Source organism: Phaseolus vulgaris, chromosome 4 (assembly GCF_000499845.2).
Source record: "Phaseolus vulgaris cultivar G19833 chromosome 4, P. vulgaris v2.0, whole genome shotgun sequence".
Lineage (NCBI taxonomy): Eukaryota > Viridiplantae > Streptophyta > Magnoliopsida > Fabales > Fabaceae > Phaseolus > Phaseolus vulgaris.
Window position 1 is genome coordinate 723,824 of NC_023756.2, and position 15,868 is coordinate 739,691.

Consider the following 15,868-nt stretch of genomic DNA (forward strand, 5'->3'; position numbering starts at 1 on the left):
CGTTTGTGTGTGAAACTGTTTGATTTTTTTCGTTGCTGAATACTCATCCGTTTGACCTGAAATTTGTCGCGTTTGGTCCCAATTTCAGTCGAGATTCTTACGTGGAATTTCAGGAAAAAACTATTCCGGGAGAATTTTTCAAAAAGTTTGGGCAAACCAAGGCTATCCTCTACCAAAACTCGTGAAATTTCGCTCTATTTTCCAAAATTTTAGTCTGGATCCGTATTGCGCTGAAAAAATTCACACAGGTACTTTCATATGTTGTTTGCACCCAGGTAAGGAGGCACATCCATAAATAAATCAAAAAAAGAAGATACGGGGGAAAAAAGCTAGGACGTTCTGTTTTCGGAAAACCAGTTTTGTTCACTCTTGGTCTAGGACTTACTAGGCCCTACTCTCCGAGTATTCTGGTCTGACATTTTTACCAGACGTTCGTCACTGTGTCTACTGAGTTTTGGCTGAGATTTGAGCCCCAGATTCGTCCCACAAGATTGTTGACAATAAATTTTTTATTCATCACTGCCAGGGCAGAAAGGAAGGTTCGTTTGTGTGTGAAACTGTTTGATTTTTTTCGTTGTTGAATACTCATCTGTTTGACCTGAAATTTGTCGCGTTTTGTGCCAAATCTGTGGAGATTCCTACGTTGAATTTCAGGAAAAAACTATTCCGGGAGAATTTTTCAGAAATTTTTGGCAAACCAAGGCTATTCTCTACCAAAACTAGTGAAATTTCGCCATATTTTCCGAAATTTTAGTCTGGGTTCGTGTTGCGTTGAAAAAATTCACACAGGTACTTTCATATGTTGTTTGCACCCAGGTAAGGAGGCACATTCATAAACAAATTAATAAAAAGAAAATACGGGGGAGAAAAGCCAGGACGCTCTGTTTTCGGAAAACCAATTTTGTTCACTCTCGGTATGGGACTTACTATGCCCTACTCTCTGGGTATTCTGGTCTGACATTTTTACCAGATGTTCGTCACTGTGTCTACTGAGTTTTGGCTGAGATTTGAGCCCCAGATTCGTCTCACAAGATTGACAATAAATTTTTTATTCATCACTGCCAGGGCTGAAAGGAAGGTTCGTTTGTGTGTGAAACTGTTTGATTTTTTTCGTTGCTGAATACTCATCCGTTTGACCTGAAATTTGTCGCGTTTTGTCCCAAATTCAGTGGAGATTCATACGTGGAATTTCAGGAAAAAATTATTCTGGGAGGATTTTTCAGAAATTTTTGGCAAACCAGCTACCAAAACTCGTAAAATTTCACCATATTTTCCAAAATTTTAGTCTGGGTCCGTATTGCGATGAAAAAATTCACACAGGTAATTTCATATGTTGTTTGCACCCAGGTAAAGAGGCACGTCCGCAAACAAATCATAAAAAGAAGATACGGGGGAGAAAAGCCAAGACGCTCTGTTTTCGGAAAACCAGATTTGTTCAGTCTTGGTCTGAGACTTACTAGGCCCTACTCTTCGGGTATTCTGGTCTGACATTTTTACCAGACGTTCGTCACTGTGTCTACTGAGTTTTGGCTGAGATTTGAGCCCCATATTCGTTCCACAAGATTGGCAATAAATTATTTATTCATCACTGCCAGGGCAGAGAGGAAGGTTCGTTTGTGTGTGAAACTGTTTGATTTTTTTCGTTGCTGAATACTCATCTGTTTGACCTGAAATTTGTCGCGTTTTGTCCCAAATTTGGTGGAGATTCTCTCGTGGAATTTCAGGAAAAAACTATTCCGGGAGAATTTTTCAGAAATTTTTGGCAAACCAAGGTTATCCTCTACCAAAACTCGTGAAATTTCGCCCTATTTTCCGAAATTTTAGTCTGTGTCCGTATTGCGCTGAAAAAATTCACACAGGTACTTTCATATGTTGTTTGCACTTAGGTAAGGAGGCACGTCCATAAACAAATTATTGGGTATCTCGTGAGATAATTAACCCAGTTTAGGATATGCAGCATATGCAGCAGTTATTGTGAATTAACCAAGATTTGGCTTATTGTTCTTTCTTTGTCTCTTCATTTATCACCTTTTTTCAATTTGGTTCAATATTTTTATCTCTTTATTTATATTTTTTTAATTTTATTATTTTGAAAGATCTTAAATTGGTTTTACTTTTATTTCAAAATTGTCATAATTTTTTTAATATTGCTCCATTGACTAACTCTAAAGTGGATAGCAATTAGATTTTTTTTTTTTTTTTTTTTTTTTTTTTTGAGGTGGATAGTAATTAGATATGAAATTTGGATGAAATTTTGATATGCGATCTTGGAAGAATAGTTGTGGTTGTTAGCTACAATTTAAGATTATCTTCTAAGTTATTGAATAATGTTATCTTTCAACATTATTTGAATATTGCTGTGGTGTTTTCAGTGTGTAATAGTGTGATTAAAATACTATATATGCAAACAAGTTTTTGTTTGCTTTAGTAATTAATTATATAGTTTTTCGTGATTTTAGGGTATTTTGTAATATTGATAACTTTGTTTGAGTTTATTAAAAAAAAATTACTCATCTTATAATGTCTACGTTTTTTTTGTTAATGATCCGATTTGTTTCTTAATGTATGTTGTTGGATTTTATTTTATAATATTTATACTTTGATTATGAATTTCCAGGGTAGCTTAATTAGTTACTGTTTGTAACGTATGAGGTTTTTTTTTAGAACTTGTGTATATAGGGACAGAATGAAATAAGATGGTGGGATACTTAAAGGTCTTATAAAGCTGGATATTTATTCTTAAATAAATAGGATATGTTTTTGGTAGTGGAAATATAGTGTTCTATTTATGGCGATATTAAAGATATAAAAAGATTTTACCAGCACCTTAAAACATTTTGCATTTTGACAAATTTTTGGAAGAAGTTACTATAAAAATGTTGAAGAATATTTTTAAAAGTTTGGCATAATCGCCTTGGTCATCCTACTATAATACTGTGACCACTAGAATAATGAAACTGTGCAAAGTTCCATGTATTAAAAGCTCTATTTTTTTTTTAAGATTATTGTTTCTAAACATCATCAATTGCTTTTTCATAATTATGAAATTATTTATTTTTGTCATTTTGAGTTTGTTTTTGTTGATATATGGAGTTTTTTTTCCATACAATTAGTCTAATGGATCTCGGTATTACTCAATTTTTTTTTAAGTGGTTTAAATTCATATCGTCTAAGTATTAGGTTCTCTTTGTTTTTTTTGGTTTTAAACTTTTTGCTAATAACAAACTGATTACACTTTAAAAAGCTTACAAACAGATTATGTTAAAGAATTTCTTGCTCTTGCATCATAACTAAATAATAACAGAATACATCATAGGTTAATCTGCCCTCACATACATTAGCAAAATGAAAGAAAACATATACATATTATTGAGATAGGTTTAGCTTTGCTATCTAGTGCCTCTCTACCCTTCAAGTTTTCGGCAGTCAATGGCGGTGGCAGTAAAGTTCAACTGGTGGTCAATGGAGAAAAGGGAAGGAAAAAAAGTTTACAGCAATTAAAGCTGCAAAAAAAAAAAAAAGAATTGCAGCAATAAAGGCTGTTCAGAAAAATAATTACAGCAATGAAGGATGTCCAGAAAAATAACTTCAACAATGAAGGATGCTAAAAAAAAGATTGCAGAAGCATAGTCTCCAAGATCAGGAGCTCTGATACCAAGTTGAAAGAAATAGATAAAATATATTTTTTTAGATAATTTACAAATGTGATTACAGTCTCAATTTATAAAATTACAACCTAATTAAGGAAAGAACTATTAGGTAATGAAAGCAAGAAATAATATGTGATTACAGGTGTACAAATCAAATCAAAATAAATCACTAACAAAACTGTCCTAATAAATAGAGAATGAAATCTACACTTAATTAGAGAATAATTCTCCTGATTACGCAACACAGATGGAAACAAAAGAAATAAAAAATAGAAGTTACATGAAATGCTCACAAACAACTTGAATGCTATTTCCTACCTCACTAAGAAAGCATGTACAATTTCAAGTTCTAAGAATGGATGCTTATAAGCATTTACATTTCACAACTCCCATTGCTTCAATCTCTCTATCAGATGCAGTTTTCCCTGGACTTGTTTAGGTAACCCATCCTCTCATAATCCAACTTCAAACCCTTGTACTTGTTTTCTCTTCATCATATCTTGACACATGGGTAGAACAGACTTTGGAAAGACTTATAATATCACAGTCCACACAACACACTGTGACCATAAGTATTTCAAAAACAGCCACCTTACTCTCTCTTCTCAAGGCTTGATTCAAGACAAAAATAGTGGTCAAGAGTAAGATCTCTAAAGAGGGTCTCTTCTACTCCCTCCAGATATAGAAAAGGATACTGTAAAAAGCGATAGTATGAATGATTGATTAGTAAAACTTCTTGTCTTCCAATAAAATCATTAATTTAAAATTAAAACCTAACAAAAGACAAGTCAACACTTCATCGATACATTAGCATTGGATTGGAGATTGGATAAGCATATGATGGACTTTGTTGCTGTTGAGAGTCTTTAAACTTTTATTGCAGACCAAGGTTCTATCGAAGAAAAGAAGAAAATAAAAGAGAAACAGTTGATGAAAATGATGGAATAGCACAGCCACTTCTAACAGTTAGATTCTGTACTGATAACTTTACCAATAACCTAAGGTGCAAATGTAGGGGTTTCACAGGTTGGTTGATTATCTACAATTCAATTTCTCCATAATTTAACATAATACACCAAGTCCTGTTCACATTTTAGGTCCACATGTTAAATAACATAGAAAAAATACCACATGTGAGTGTGGAAAAGGTAGCTTAATATGTGTTCATGAAAACAACTTAAGTTATTCTTGTTCTCTAAATTTGAGCATTGAACATAATGGAATAAGCTAAAAGGAGTTCTTTTGAAAAAGGTATTGAAAAAATAGAGATTATCTCAAATAAACTTCCGATAAGCTCTTCAAAATACTTCCATAGATAGAATTAAAATACTCAATTTCTTCATTTTTATGAATTCAGAGAAGGCTAATCTTTTTAAAGGAAGGTAAAAGCATAGACCACATAGGTATAATCAAGTGAATCTTTAGACATGAATTCTTTCAACACCACTGATGCCAACATAATTTGCCCCATCACTGATAGAGAATGTTGTCTCCCCTGACCCTGTACTACATATTTTGTGTTTTGGCTGATGTGATTATAATTTTTTGATACCTCAAGCAATGACTACGTTTGACAGAAGCACAGTATGATTTGTAGCATACTCAGAAAAGACCTCTCCAAAATCATGTTCAGAGAATAATTGAAGGACTTCCTTTATTTATATTAGAACTCTGTTTCAAAAAATTTATTTGCCAAATCCCTTAATGATTTCAAGAGAGGCCTGAGCAATCATTGTGTAAAAATATAAAGAAGAGAGAAAAAATTATTTGGAAATAACTTCCAAGATTACCTTTGCTGGACACTCCTTCTCCCTTGTTATACAATGGCAGGATATCTCAAGAATGAAGAGTGATCACTATTTGTTTAATGTCTTATCTAAAAGTAAACCAAAAGCATAGATGTAAAAGGAAAAGGAAAATAAAACTAGTTTATATTTAATACAAGTTCCTTGGAAACAGAATTCAGAAGAAGTCATTCTTAATGTACCCAATGTTCTCAGCTGTTTCCTTTCATCTTGTCTCCAGTCAATACCCCTACCTTCATTTCATCATGGACAGCCTTTTCAATATATCATGAACCTGTATTTTCATTAAAAAATAATCAAGAACATGAAAACTGAACTGGTGTGAATAACTGCATTCTATTAAGTTTGTTTTCTTTGTCAGAAACTTTATTAATTTAACGCACCAAGCATGGATCAAGAAGAAAGATGGATAAGTGTGGACAAGAAAATCAATTTTCTGGAATACCAAGCTACAGGATGGTGATGGATGGAACTATACCTTCCAACTACAGAGTAATCTTTAGAGAATAAACGCCACATGCTAGAACTTCATGCACTTCACAATTTTTAGTGTCCACATCCACTTTCTGAATATTCAAGTCACAACCATCAATCACTATTTCTTGAAGGAAGTCGTAATGGATCATGGATATTTTCACAACTGAGTAAGTCCAAAAGCTGAAGGCATGTCACCAGAACCAAACTCACTTTATATCTATAAAAGAAAAGGCTGAATTTCAATGTTGAAATATTTGTTAATTATATGAGAAAGACTACCATCATATTGCCAAAAGTATCGTATAAAAGATGCTTTAAAATAGTAATTAAAATTAAGATATTTCTAATCCCAGGTATTTATATTATTTAGTTGAACGCATGCATTAAATGAACTAACTAGCAGTGTATGAATCAAATAATTTATAAAATATCAAGTTGTGTTTTATCTTACTGAGGGCTAAATATGATTTGTAGAGAAGTAAGTGTGGCAAGCAGAACTTCATCGGGAAAAGACTCCATGTCAACCTTTCCAATACACAAGCTTGGAAAACATGTGTTTACATCCAAGGTCTCTCTCAGGGAGGCCATAAGTTTGAAACTTGAAAGAGACACGTGTTGAAAATTCCACATCAAATATTCAAGCGACGAGGTGTCCATGCTGTTTCCGCTAGTCACGACCTTATCACACATAAACATAACTAGTTTCTTTAAATGAAGAAGATGTTCTGACAGACCTTTCAGCCTTCTACAACGATACACATAAAGACACTGAAGACGTGGAAAAGAAGTAGTTTTCCATTTTCCATTCTTATAATATTTTACATATTCTATTCGGTAGATTCCTTTAGTGCTTTTTTTAATGCTTTCAAGTGACTTGAGAGGCATAACCAAGTGTTGTTTCATAAATCTATAATAGTGAGAAAACATGAAATGCTCACAACTACAAATGTCATTTACCTTTGCTAGAGACTCTTTCTCCCCTTGTTTTACAAGGGATAGTGAATCATTACAAGCATACTTGTAAAACTGATGAGATACATATTTTATGTTTGATTACAGATATATAAAACATTAGCAGATTGATTTTTATTCAACGGTTTTGATGAGTTGGAGGACTGAATAATTCCAGACTTTAAACTTTTAGTGCACAACAAGAGTTTTTCTGTTGCAGGAGGATCTCCAGATTGTAGAGGAGAGGTAATAAAGTAGTAAAATATAATTGAAACAGTAACATACAAATAAGAAAAGTGGGTTCTATTTTATTCCTCCAAAGACAAGTTTAGAATCAAATAGACCCACCAAGAGGTTCAACAAAACAGTTTGGTTCAGAAATCCACTTTCCAATCTACAATGTTCTAAGAATTAATGTTTAAAGTACTTCAAAACTCCATTCTCAGATGTTGGAGTTTGCTCGGGAATTGTATAGGAACTCCTCATCAGAACCCAATTTCATACTTATTTCCTCTGTATAATACAATGGTACACTGCTACAAACCAACTTTGAAAGAGCTGTGGAAGAAATAAGGTATAAATAAAAGCATAAGCACATTGTTCCATTGAAATTATTGACTTAAAAATCAAGAAAGAATGAGTGTATCCTCAAAAATACATTAGCATAAATTTTTTTTATAGAGCTGCATGTTTAGATTTTTCCAATTAAAGTGCAGTTCTAAAGCTTCACAATGTTAATTGCATTCACAGCTAGCTTCATATTTAGATAAAAAAAAGTGTTAAAATAAACAAATGTGCTGCAATGGAGTTGGACTAGCTACAGCTTGAATTGAATACACTCAGAGATTTGGAACTTTTCCCAAAATCCTATCAAACTCAGTCTTCATTGAACACCATAAGACTTATTTTAATGCCTAAAAATCTTGATGAAATATCCAAGACCTTTTTAATAAAGAAAAAAGTGGTTTAAAAATACTTTTAAATTCCAATTACAAGTTCCTTAGGTACAGAATGTCCTTTATGTCCACTGCAGTTTCCATTCAAAACTTCATTTTTTGGATCATTTAGTTCCAGTGATCTATTATTAAGTTTAAGTTCATTTTTTTTGTCAGAAACTGTAGTAACATGAAATAAGAACACAGAATACTCTGTTCGGAATGGATAGCTACACGATTTTCGTAGTATTCTAAAATTAGGAAAAACATTCGGTTGGAATTTAATTTCAACAGAAGAATTGAAATAATTTTGCACGAAAATAAGAGTAAAATAAAAGTAATTGATTCATGAAAAACGTAGTTGAGTTCAAGTATATCATGTGCTGCTCTTGTTTGAAAAATGGCAATTATAGGGTTACCGTTTGCAACTAAGAAAATGGTAATCGAAAAGGTAGAAAGATATTGTGGAGAATTAGAACCTGTTGAAGTGGCAGACAAATTGAAATGGGTGCACGCCTAATTTTGAACTTCTGACTCATCTTATGGCCAAACATGCAGTTTTTTTATGTGAGCAATCTTTTCCCAATCTTCTCCATCTGGACTCTAACAACGCTCCTTCAGCAATGGACAATCCCATATTGTAAGAGAAGAGATGGATTTGGGGAGACCATACAAAGATAACATGCGTATAAACTTAATCTTGGAAAACAAATCATGTATGGAAATCTTGAAATTCCATTGAGAACACCTAGGTTCTAAGATAGGAAGAAATGAACGAAGTCTTTTAGCATCAGTCAAACTCCTAAAATCATGAAAACTTTTGACGCCACTGACTTCAAATGAAAAATGACGGGTTGTTTTTGGTATACATCGAACTTTATCAAATTTCAACCTGAAACAGAAATCTGCACAAACATATTTTGCCAAATCATTCAGAAGGTCATGCATAAGGAAACATCTCCCGCCACCTGATTGTTGGAAAAAAGACCTTGACAGTAGATCATTGAAGTACTCTTCACCAACTTCTTTTGGATGTCTAATCTGTTGTGGACTGTGTAGAAAATTTTGCGCCATCCACAACAAAATTAACTCCTCCTTCACAAACTCATAATCTTTGGGGAATAAGGCACAATATGCAAAGCACCTTTTAAGATGAGAAGGAAGATAGCGATAGCTTAGAAATAGTGCAGTGATAATTTCACTGTTTTCTTTTAGTAATTCCCATATATCACTTTCCAATATGCTTTTCCAATAAGAAATGGATGATTGTGTCCGTAAAAGACATCCAATTGTTTTCAAAGCTAGAGGTAATCCCTTGCACTTCTCAACTATCCTTCTACCAATATCCTTTAGCTCATCATTCAATTCAAGATCACCATCTTTTAATGCGTGATTTTCAAAAACTTTCCAGCATTCATCTTCTCCTAATTGCTTTATGTGATGCACTTTAGACCTCATGTTAGAAGCAACTTTCTCACTACGAGTTGTGACAAGAATTCTACTTCCTGGAGCCCTATAGCTAAGAGGAGTTCGCACAGCTTCCCATTTGTCTGGTTTTTCGTTCCAAACATCATCCAAAACAAGAAGAAATTTCCTTCCTAACAATTTTTCATTCAGTTTCTTGTGAACCATTTCTAGGTTCCCACTGTCATCTTTTTGATTTGTGATTGCCTCAAGAATTGTTCTTGTCACGGTCAAAACATGAAAATGATCAGAAACACAGACCCAAGCTTTGATATCAAATTTTGCATCTTCCATCTTTGGGTCATTGTACACATGCTGGGCGAGTGTGGTCTTACCCAACCCACCCATTCCCACAATGGAAAGTATTGATGGCTGGTTAGGATTGTCGATTTCAGATGTGAGCCAATTAATGATTATATCTTTGTCAGCATCTCTGCCATAAATAACACTTTCAGCCACCAAAGAAGATGATGGCAATTTCTGTGAAGCGTTAGTACCTGATCCATCACCAGAATAAGTACCCTCGTTCAAACGAAGAGCATCCTTTTGTTTTGCAAGATATTCTAGTTTCTCCAGGACTTCTTTCATCTCTGATTCAATTTTCTTGTTAAATGAAGCGAAAGTAGAGTTGAAGAAATTTGATACCTTGTAATTAAAGGTTTGAGGTTGGGATTGAGCTTGGACTTGGCATCTGGTGAATTCATAGTCTATTTCACCAAAAAGATCCTCTGCATCAAAGACAGCCTCTTTGACAGCAAGAAGCCATGCTTTGACGTCTGGATTTGTGAACTGCTTTAGTTCAGCATCATCAGCGAGAGCATTGATGGAATGCAGCATGATGCTCAAATTGGCGAGCAGTTTCTCATCAAGTTTTCTTCTACGAAAGAAGTCCAGAAGTTGAGGAGAAGCGAGCTTGTCGAATGCAACCTGAAGAAAGGCCGAAAGAAGAGCACCACCAACAAGTTCTGCTGCCATGGTAGGAGTTGGGAATGGAGTGAATGGAAGTGTGTGATTTGAAATGGATGAAGTGCATAGATTGCTATAGTGATGAAATGAGTGGTTAGCTATTTTACGAAGAAGAATGAGTCACTTTAAGGAGAGTGGAACATCTTTTTCTTTGATGGCTACTCAACCAATAACTTTTAAGTCTTTTTCCGATAACGAACGCAAACTTTGTCAGCTTTGTTCCGCAATATAAAATGGGAGCTGTTTGATATTCATTTAACAGTTGTGGTGAAAGTTTGAGATCCTGATATGGAGAGAGGGCTGTGGGCCCAAGTTAAGCAATAACTATTGAGTCTTTCTGATAAGAAAAGTGTTCACAGTTGTAATCCATTAATGGATGTGTGACAATAAATAATATTCTGACTTGAAAATATAAAAAGCAATATCTTTTCTACAACCTTTCTTTATTCACTTAATTTAGTTTAATAGTGATTTTTATCTCTTTATTTATAATTTATAATTTAATTTTATTATTACTAGACACTTATGACTTTTTTTAATCAAAAAAGGCCCTTTAATGACTTTAATGGCTTACAGAGCACTACAAATTCGGTATTAAATCTGGTGTTCTTATAGTTGGAAGACTCTATATTTACCTTCCCTTTGGACTTTTTTCATCTCTGAAGATCCTACAAATTACAGGGCTTGATGGAATAGTGAGCATTGGTGATGAATTTTTAAGTTATAGAATTTTATAGCCTCAGACCTGCAGTTATATTACAGTGAAGACAGAAAACAACTATCTCTTTAAGCATCATCAACTTTAAGTCCTTCTGAATAACATGTTTTCTTATAGTTGCAACCATGTCCTTTCTTTGTAGAAATTCTTATCTACTCAGGTCAATCTTTGCAGATGGCCAAATGGAGAAAATTTGTAACTGGATTCAATTTGGATTAATGCATGTTTATGTGTACCTTAGCTTTTTGTTTGTCACTCTTATTTAAGTGTTCATTATATTGTTGAGTTTTTTATTCATACTTCTTAGACTTCTTTTCATCTTAATTATAAAATCAACACAAGCATGGTCCTATCTCATCTAACCAAAATACTAAATTTCTTTCTTCCAATATGTATTTACTATACACCAGTTTGAAAATCAAAACCTCTTTATCTTAGTACATGTAAGAAAAAAGGCCATAATACTAATATTGAACTATTATTATAGTCTTGTAGTTGACATTAATATAATGTTTGTAGTTGTTTTAGGAACTTCCATCAGATAATAAAGTATATTGTAAAATATCTATTGCTTCTTCCATTAAGAAATACAAGGACCATTTTTAGGTACAACAAATACTCAAGCTTTACACAGCTAATCTACATCAGGTGACTGCTACACAAATTCTCCTCTCCTAATTTTATAAACAAATGTAAACCCAAAGAGGAAAAGATAAAAAAAATTAAAAGCTATTTGCAATGTTCACTACTTCAATGCCACTTCCCAACTCAGCATGAAATCAAATACAATTCCAAGGTCTAAGGATGTATGTTTAGAAGCATTTACATTTCACAACTCCCTTTGCTCCAATCTTTCTCTGAGGTGTATTAGTTTTCCCTGGACCTATTCAGGTAACTCATCATGTGATAACCCAATTTCAATCTCTTCTACTTGTTCTCTCTGTATAATATCATGGTACATTGGTAGAAACCGACTTTGGAAAGACGTAAATAAATTTTAGGAGTTTTTATAGTACTTTTAATTTTAATATATTATTTAAATAAAAATAATAATTTTCTTATCATTTAGACATCAAATCTTTCTTTTGAAATGAAAACAATGTTAATATTTGAGTCTCATGTTAGAAATTTTGTGCTTGGTTTACATATTTAGAAAGTTATGCTACATATAAAGTGTATGAATAAAAAATTAATGAAACTCTAAATCCACTCTTTGAACATAGAAGATTTGTAGAAAGGAGTTAGCTCCTAATAGACTTTTTATCTCCAACTATACAAGACAATACTTGGTAAACAAGAAACTTTACACTTTTGTAAGTTTGTTGTTGCTGTTCAGAGTCCTTAAACTTTTAGTGCAGAGCAAGAGTTTTTCAGGGAATCTATAGACTCTAGAGGAGAGGTAATAAAATAGTAAAATATAATTTAGTTTTAATTTTGAATGGGAAGAGAGATTAGAAGGATGTGAAATAAAACAGGAGAGACATGATATTTTATTGAAATAATCAGAATTGTTTGAGAATGGATACTTAATGAGGTTTTAAACAACATTACAATAATCATGACGAGAGACCATCCATCAATGCCTGATAGCAGAAATTAAAGGTTATAATCTAATATCTAATAAACATTCAAGAGAACCAAATTCAGAAAACAGAGATTTACTCACACTCAGATGTGTTAAGAGTAAGCAAGTAGTGAATTTGGTTAAATTTATACGGACTTCATTTCGTATAAGTGTTGCAAAGGTTATCTTTATATAGTTAGTCATTACAACCTAATTAGTTATTAGTTTATCAATGCCAATGAGGTTAATTAAGAGTAAGATCTCTAAAGAGGTCTCTTCTACTCCCTCCAGATATAGAAAAGGATACTGTAAAAAAAGATAGTATGAATGATTGATTAGTAGTAAAGCTTCTTATCTTCCAATTAAATCATTAAGTTAAAATCGAAACCTAACAAAAGATAAGTCAACACATCATCTATACATTAGCATAATAAATTTTCAGTCCTACATGCTGGGAAATGCCGAAGCCTTAATGTTAAAGTTAATCAAAAGAAGGTAAAATGGTTGCAAACATGTTTCTTTCATCAAAAGAAGAAAATATTTTTAACAAGGAGTGCATTGGATTGGAGATAGGATAAGCATATTATGGACCTCGTTGCTTTGAGGATCTTTAAAAATTTATTCCAGAGAAAGGTTTATTCAAAGAAAAGAAGAAAATAAAAGAGAAACAGTTATGAAAAATATGGAGTACAACAGCCACTTCTAAGGGTTATATTCTGTACTGATTACTTTACCAATAACTTCTGCACTTCACAATTTTCAGTGTCCTAAACAGTGTCAGCATAATAAATTCAATGCTGCATATGTAGGGGTTTCACAGCTTGGTTGATTATCTATAATTCAATTTCTCTATAATTTAACATAATCCACCTAGTCCTTTTCCATTACACAGAAACAAATACACGAGTGTGGAAAAGGTAGCTTAAGTATGTGTTCATGAAAACAACTTTAAGTTATTATCAATTAGAGTTTGTTCTCTAAATTTGATCATTAAACTTAAAAGAATAAGCTAAACGGAGTTTTTTTTGGAAAAAGGTTATCTAAGAAGCTTATTGAAATAATAGAGATTATACGAGTCATAAGCTCAAATAAACTTCCAATAAGCTCTTCAAAATACTTCCTTAGATAGAAATAGAATTAAAATCCTCAATTTCTTCATTTGTTATGAATTCAGAGAATGTTAATCTTTTTAAAGGCAGGTAAAAGCATAGACCACATAGGTATAATGAAGTGAATATTTAGACGTGAATTCCTCCTACACCACTCATGCCAACATAATAATAACTTCCATGTTTTTCCAATGGCAGGATATCTCAGAATGAAGAGTGATCACTATTTGTTTAATGTCTTATCTAAAAGTAAACCAAAAGCATAGCTGTAAAAGGAAAAGGAAAATAAAACTAGTTTATATTCAATACAAGTTCCTTAGAAACAGAATTCAGAAGAAGCCATTCTTAATGTACCCAATGTTCTCAGTGATTTCCTTTCATCTTGTCTCCAGTCAATACCCCTACCTTCATTTTATCATGGACAGCCTTTTCAATATATCATGAACCTGTATTTTCATTCAAAAATAATCAAGAACATGAAAACTGAACTGGTGTGAATAACTGCATTCTATTAAGTTTGTTTTCTTTGTCAGAAACTTTATTAATTTAACGCACCAAGCATGGATCAAGAAGAAAGATGGATGAGTGTGGACAAGAAAAATCAATTTTGTGGAATACCAAGCTACAGGATGGTGATGGATGGAACCATACCTTCCAACTACAGAGTAATCTTTAGAGAACAAACGCCACATGCTAGAACTTCATGCACTTCACAATTTTTAGTGTCCACGTCCACTTTCTGAATATTCAAGTCACAACCATCGATCACTATTTCTTGAAGGAAGTCGTAATGGATCATGGGAATTTTCACAACTGGGTAAGTCCAAAAGCTGAAGGCATGTCACCAGAACCAAACACACTCTTTATCTATAAAACAAAAGGCTGAATTTCAATGTTGGAATATTTGTTAATTATCTGAGAAAGACTACCATCATATTTCCAAAAGTATCGTATAAAAGATGCTTTAAAATAGTAATTAAAATTAAGATATTTCTAATCCCAGGTATTTATATTATTTAGTTGAAGTCATGCATTAAATGAACTAACTAGCAGTGTATGAATCAAATAATTTATAAAATATCAAGTTGAGTTTTATCTTACTGAGGGCTAAATGTGATTTTTTTTCTAATGGTAGGAATTGAACACAAGTAGCAGAAGGTTTTCAATAACTCACACTACTGAAAAGGTTGTATATGTGATCAAATTAGGCATCACACCTCTGACATACATGATCTTGTATAGATAAAAAGCATCCTCCAATCTCCTCTTCTTACAATAACTGTCACTACAAGAAAATAATTGAATGGTAACTAATTTAGAAACCAAAAAATTTAGATACCATTTTATAAACTAAAAATTATTGGTTACTAAAATGATATCTATTATTAATAAAAATTATAAAATAATTAGATACTATATTTTTGGTAGCTAATAATAAAAATAAAAAAAGTTTTTTTTATAGCAACCATTTTTTTAGTCTCTTCTTAAAATGTAATTGGAAACCATTTTTTTAGTCACTTTTAATCTATTTTAGAAACTAATTTTTGGTCTCTAAAAATATGAAAATTAGAAACTAATTTTGTAGTTTCTAATTACCATATAATTAGATACTTACATTTTTAGTTACTATTATTTGAATTTAGATACTAATTTTGGGATAATTAAATTTTATAAAATTAATTATTAATTATTAATTTATAAAATATTTTAAATTGATATGAATAAATTTCCTAATTTATTAGTTTTAGTATAATATTAAAATAATTGATATCAATTTAAAAATTACATTTAAAATAATATTTTAACCTTTTAATTTTATTTAAACAAAGAATTAAATTAATAACAAATTCAAAATATTGTTTAAATTAAAAAAATTATGAATTAATTTAAAATAGATATGTATACTTTTTTTTAAAACTAAAAAGTGCAGTTTTCAATTTCTAACTTTAACTCTCTTTAATCTTTTATCTTTGGTACTTATCTCTCACTCAGGACACACGCACCTGCACTCTGCAACACTCTGCAACGGCGACGGAAATGGCTACTCACCCTGCAGCAACGACAAATTCACCTGCAGCGATGACGACAACGCACCTGCAGAAACGACGACGACAACGACAACGCACCCTGCAGCGACGACAACACACTCTGCAACGGCAACGGCAACACACTCTGCTACGGCAACGACAACGACCTCTGCAATGGCAACGGCAACGCATTCTACAACAA

At 32.5% G+C, this 15,868-nt stretch overlaps 1 protein-coding gene and 1 long non-coding RNA gene across 4 annotated transcripts; both read right to left on the reverse strand.

Annotated features, from left to right (window-relative positions):
• Positions 1–3,836: 3,836 nt before the first annotated feature.
• Positions 3,837–10,495, reverse strand: LOC137836687 (putative disease resistance RPP13-like protein 1). 3 transcript variants are annotated; one of them, XM_068645377.1, is made up of 5 exons: positions 8,298–10,495; positions 6,384–6,610; positions 5,934–6,149; positions 5,441–5,729; positions 3,837–4,344 (listed from the first exon to the last, which is right to left on the reverse strand). In XM_068645377.1, the coding sequence occupies exon 1, from the start codon at positions 10,255–10,257 to the stop codon at positions 8,422–8,424; it is 1,836 nt and encodes a 611-aa protein (XP_068501478.1). In that variant the 5' UTR covers positions 10,258–10,495; the 3' UTR covers positions 3,837–4,344; positions 5,441–5,729; positions 5,934–6,149; positions 6,384–6,610; positions 8,298–8,421. The 3 variants fall into 3 exon arrangements, 2 of the variants coding, with proteins under 2 accessions (XP_068501478.1, XP_068501477.1); XR_011085334.1 differs by lacking the exons at positions 5,441–5,729; positions 5,934–6,149; positions 6,384–6,610; positions 8,298–10,495 and adding an exon at positions 4,457–4,678; XM_068645376.1 differs by lacking the exons at positions 3,837–4,344; positions 5,441–5,729; positions 5,934–6,149; positions 6,384–6,610 and adding an exon at positions 7,172–7,441.
• Positions 10,496–13,751: 3,256 nt separating this feature from the next.
• On the reverse strand, positions 13,752–14,816 carry LOC137836362 (uncharacterized). Its single transcript, XR_011085249.1, has 2 exons — positions 14,291–14,816; positions 13,752–14,085 (listed from the first exon to the last, which is right to left on the reverse strand). It is a non-coding gene; the product is annotated as an uncharacterized lncRNA (long non-coding RNA).
• Between the last annotated feature and the right edge of the window lie 1,052 nt (positions 14,817–15,868).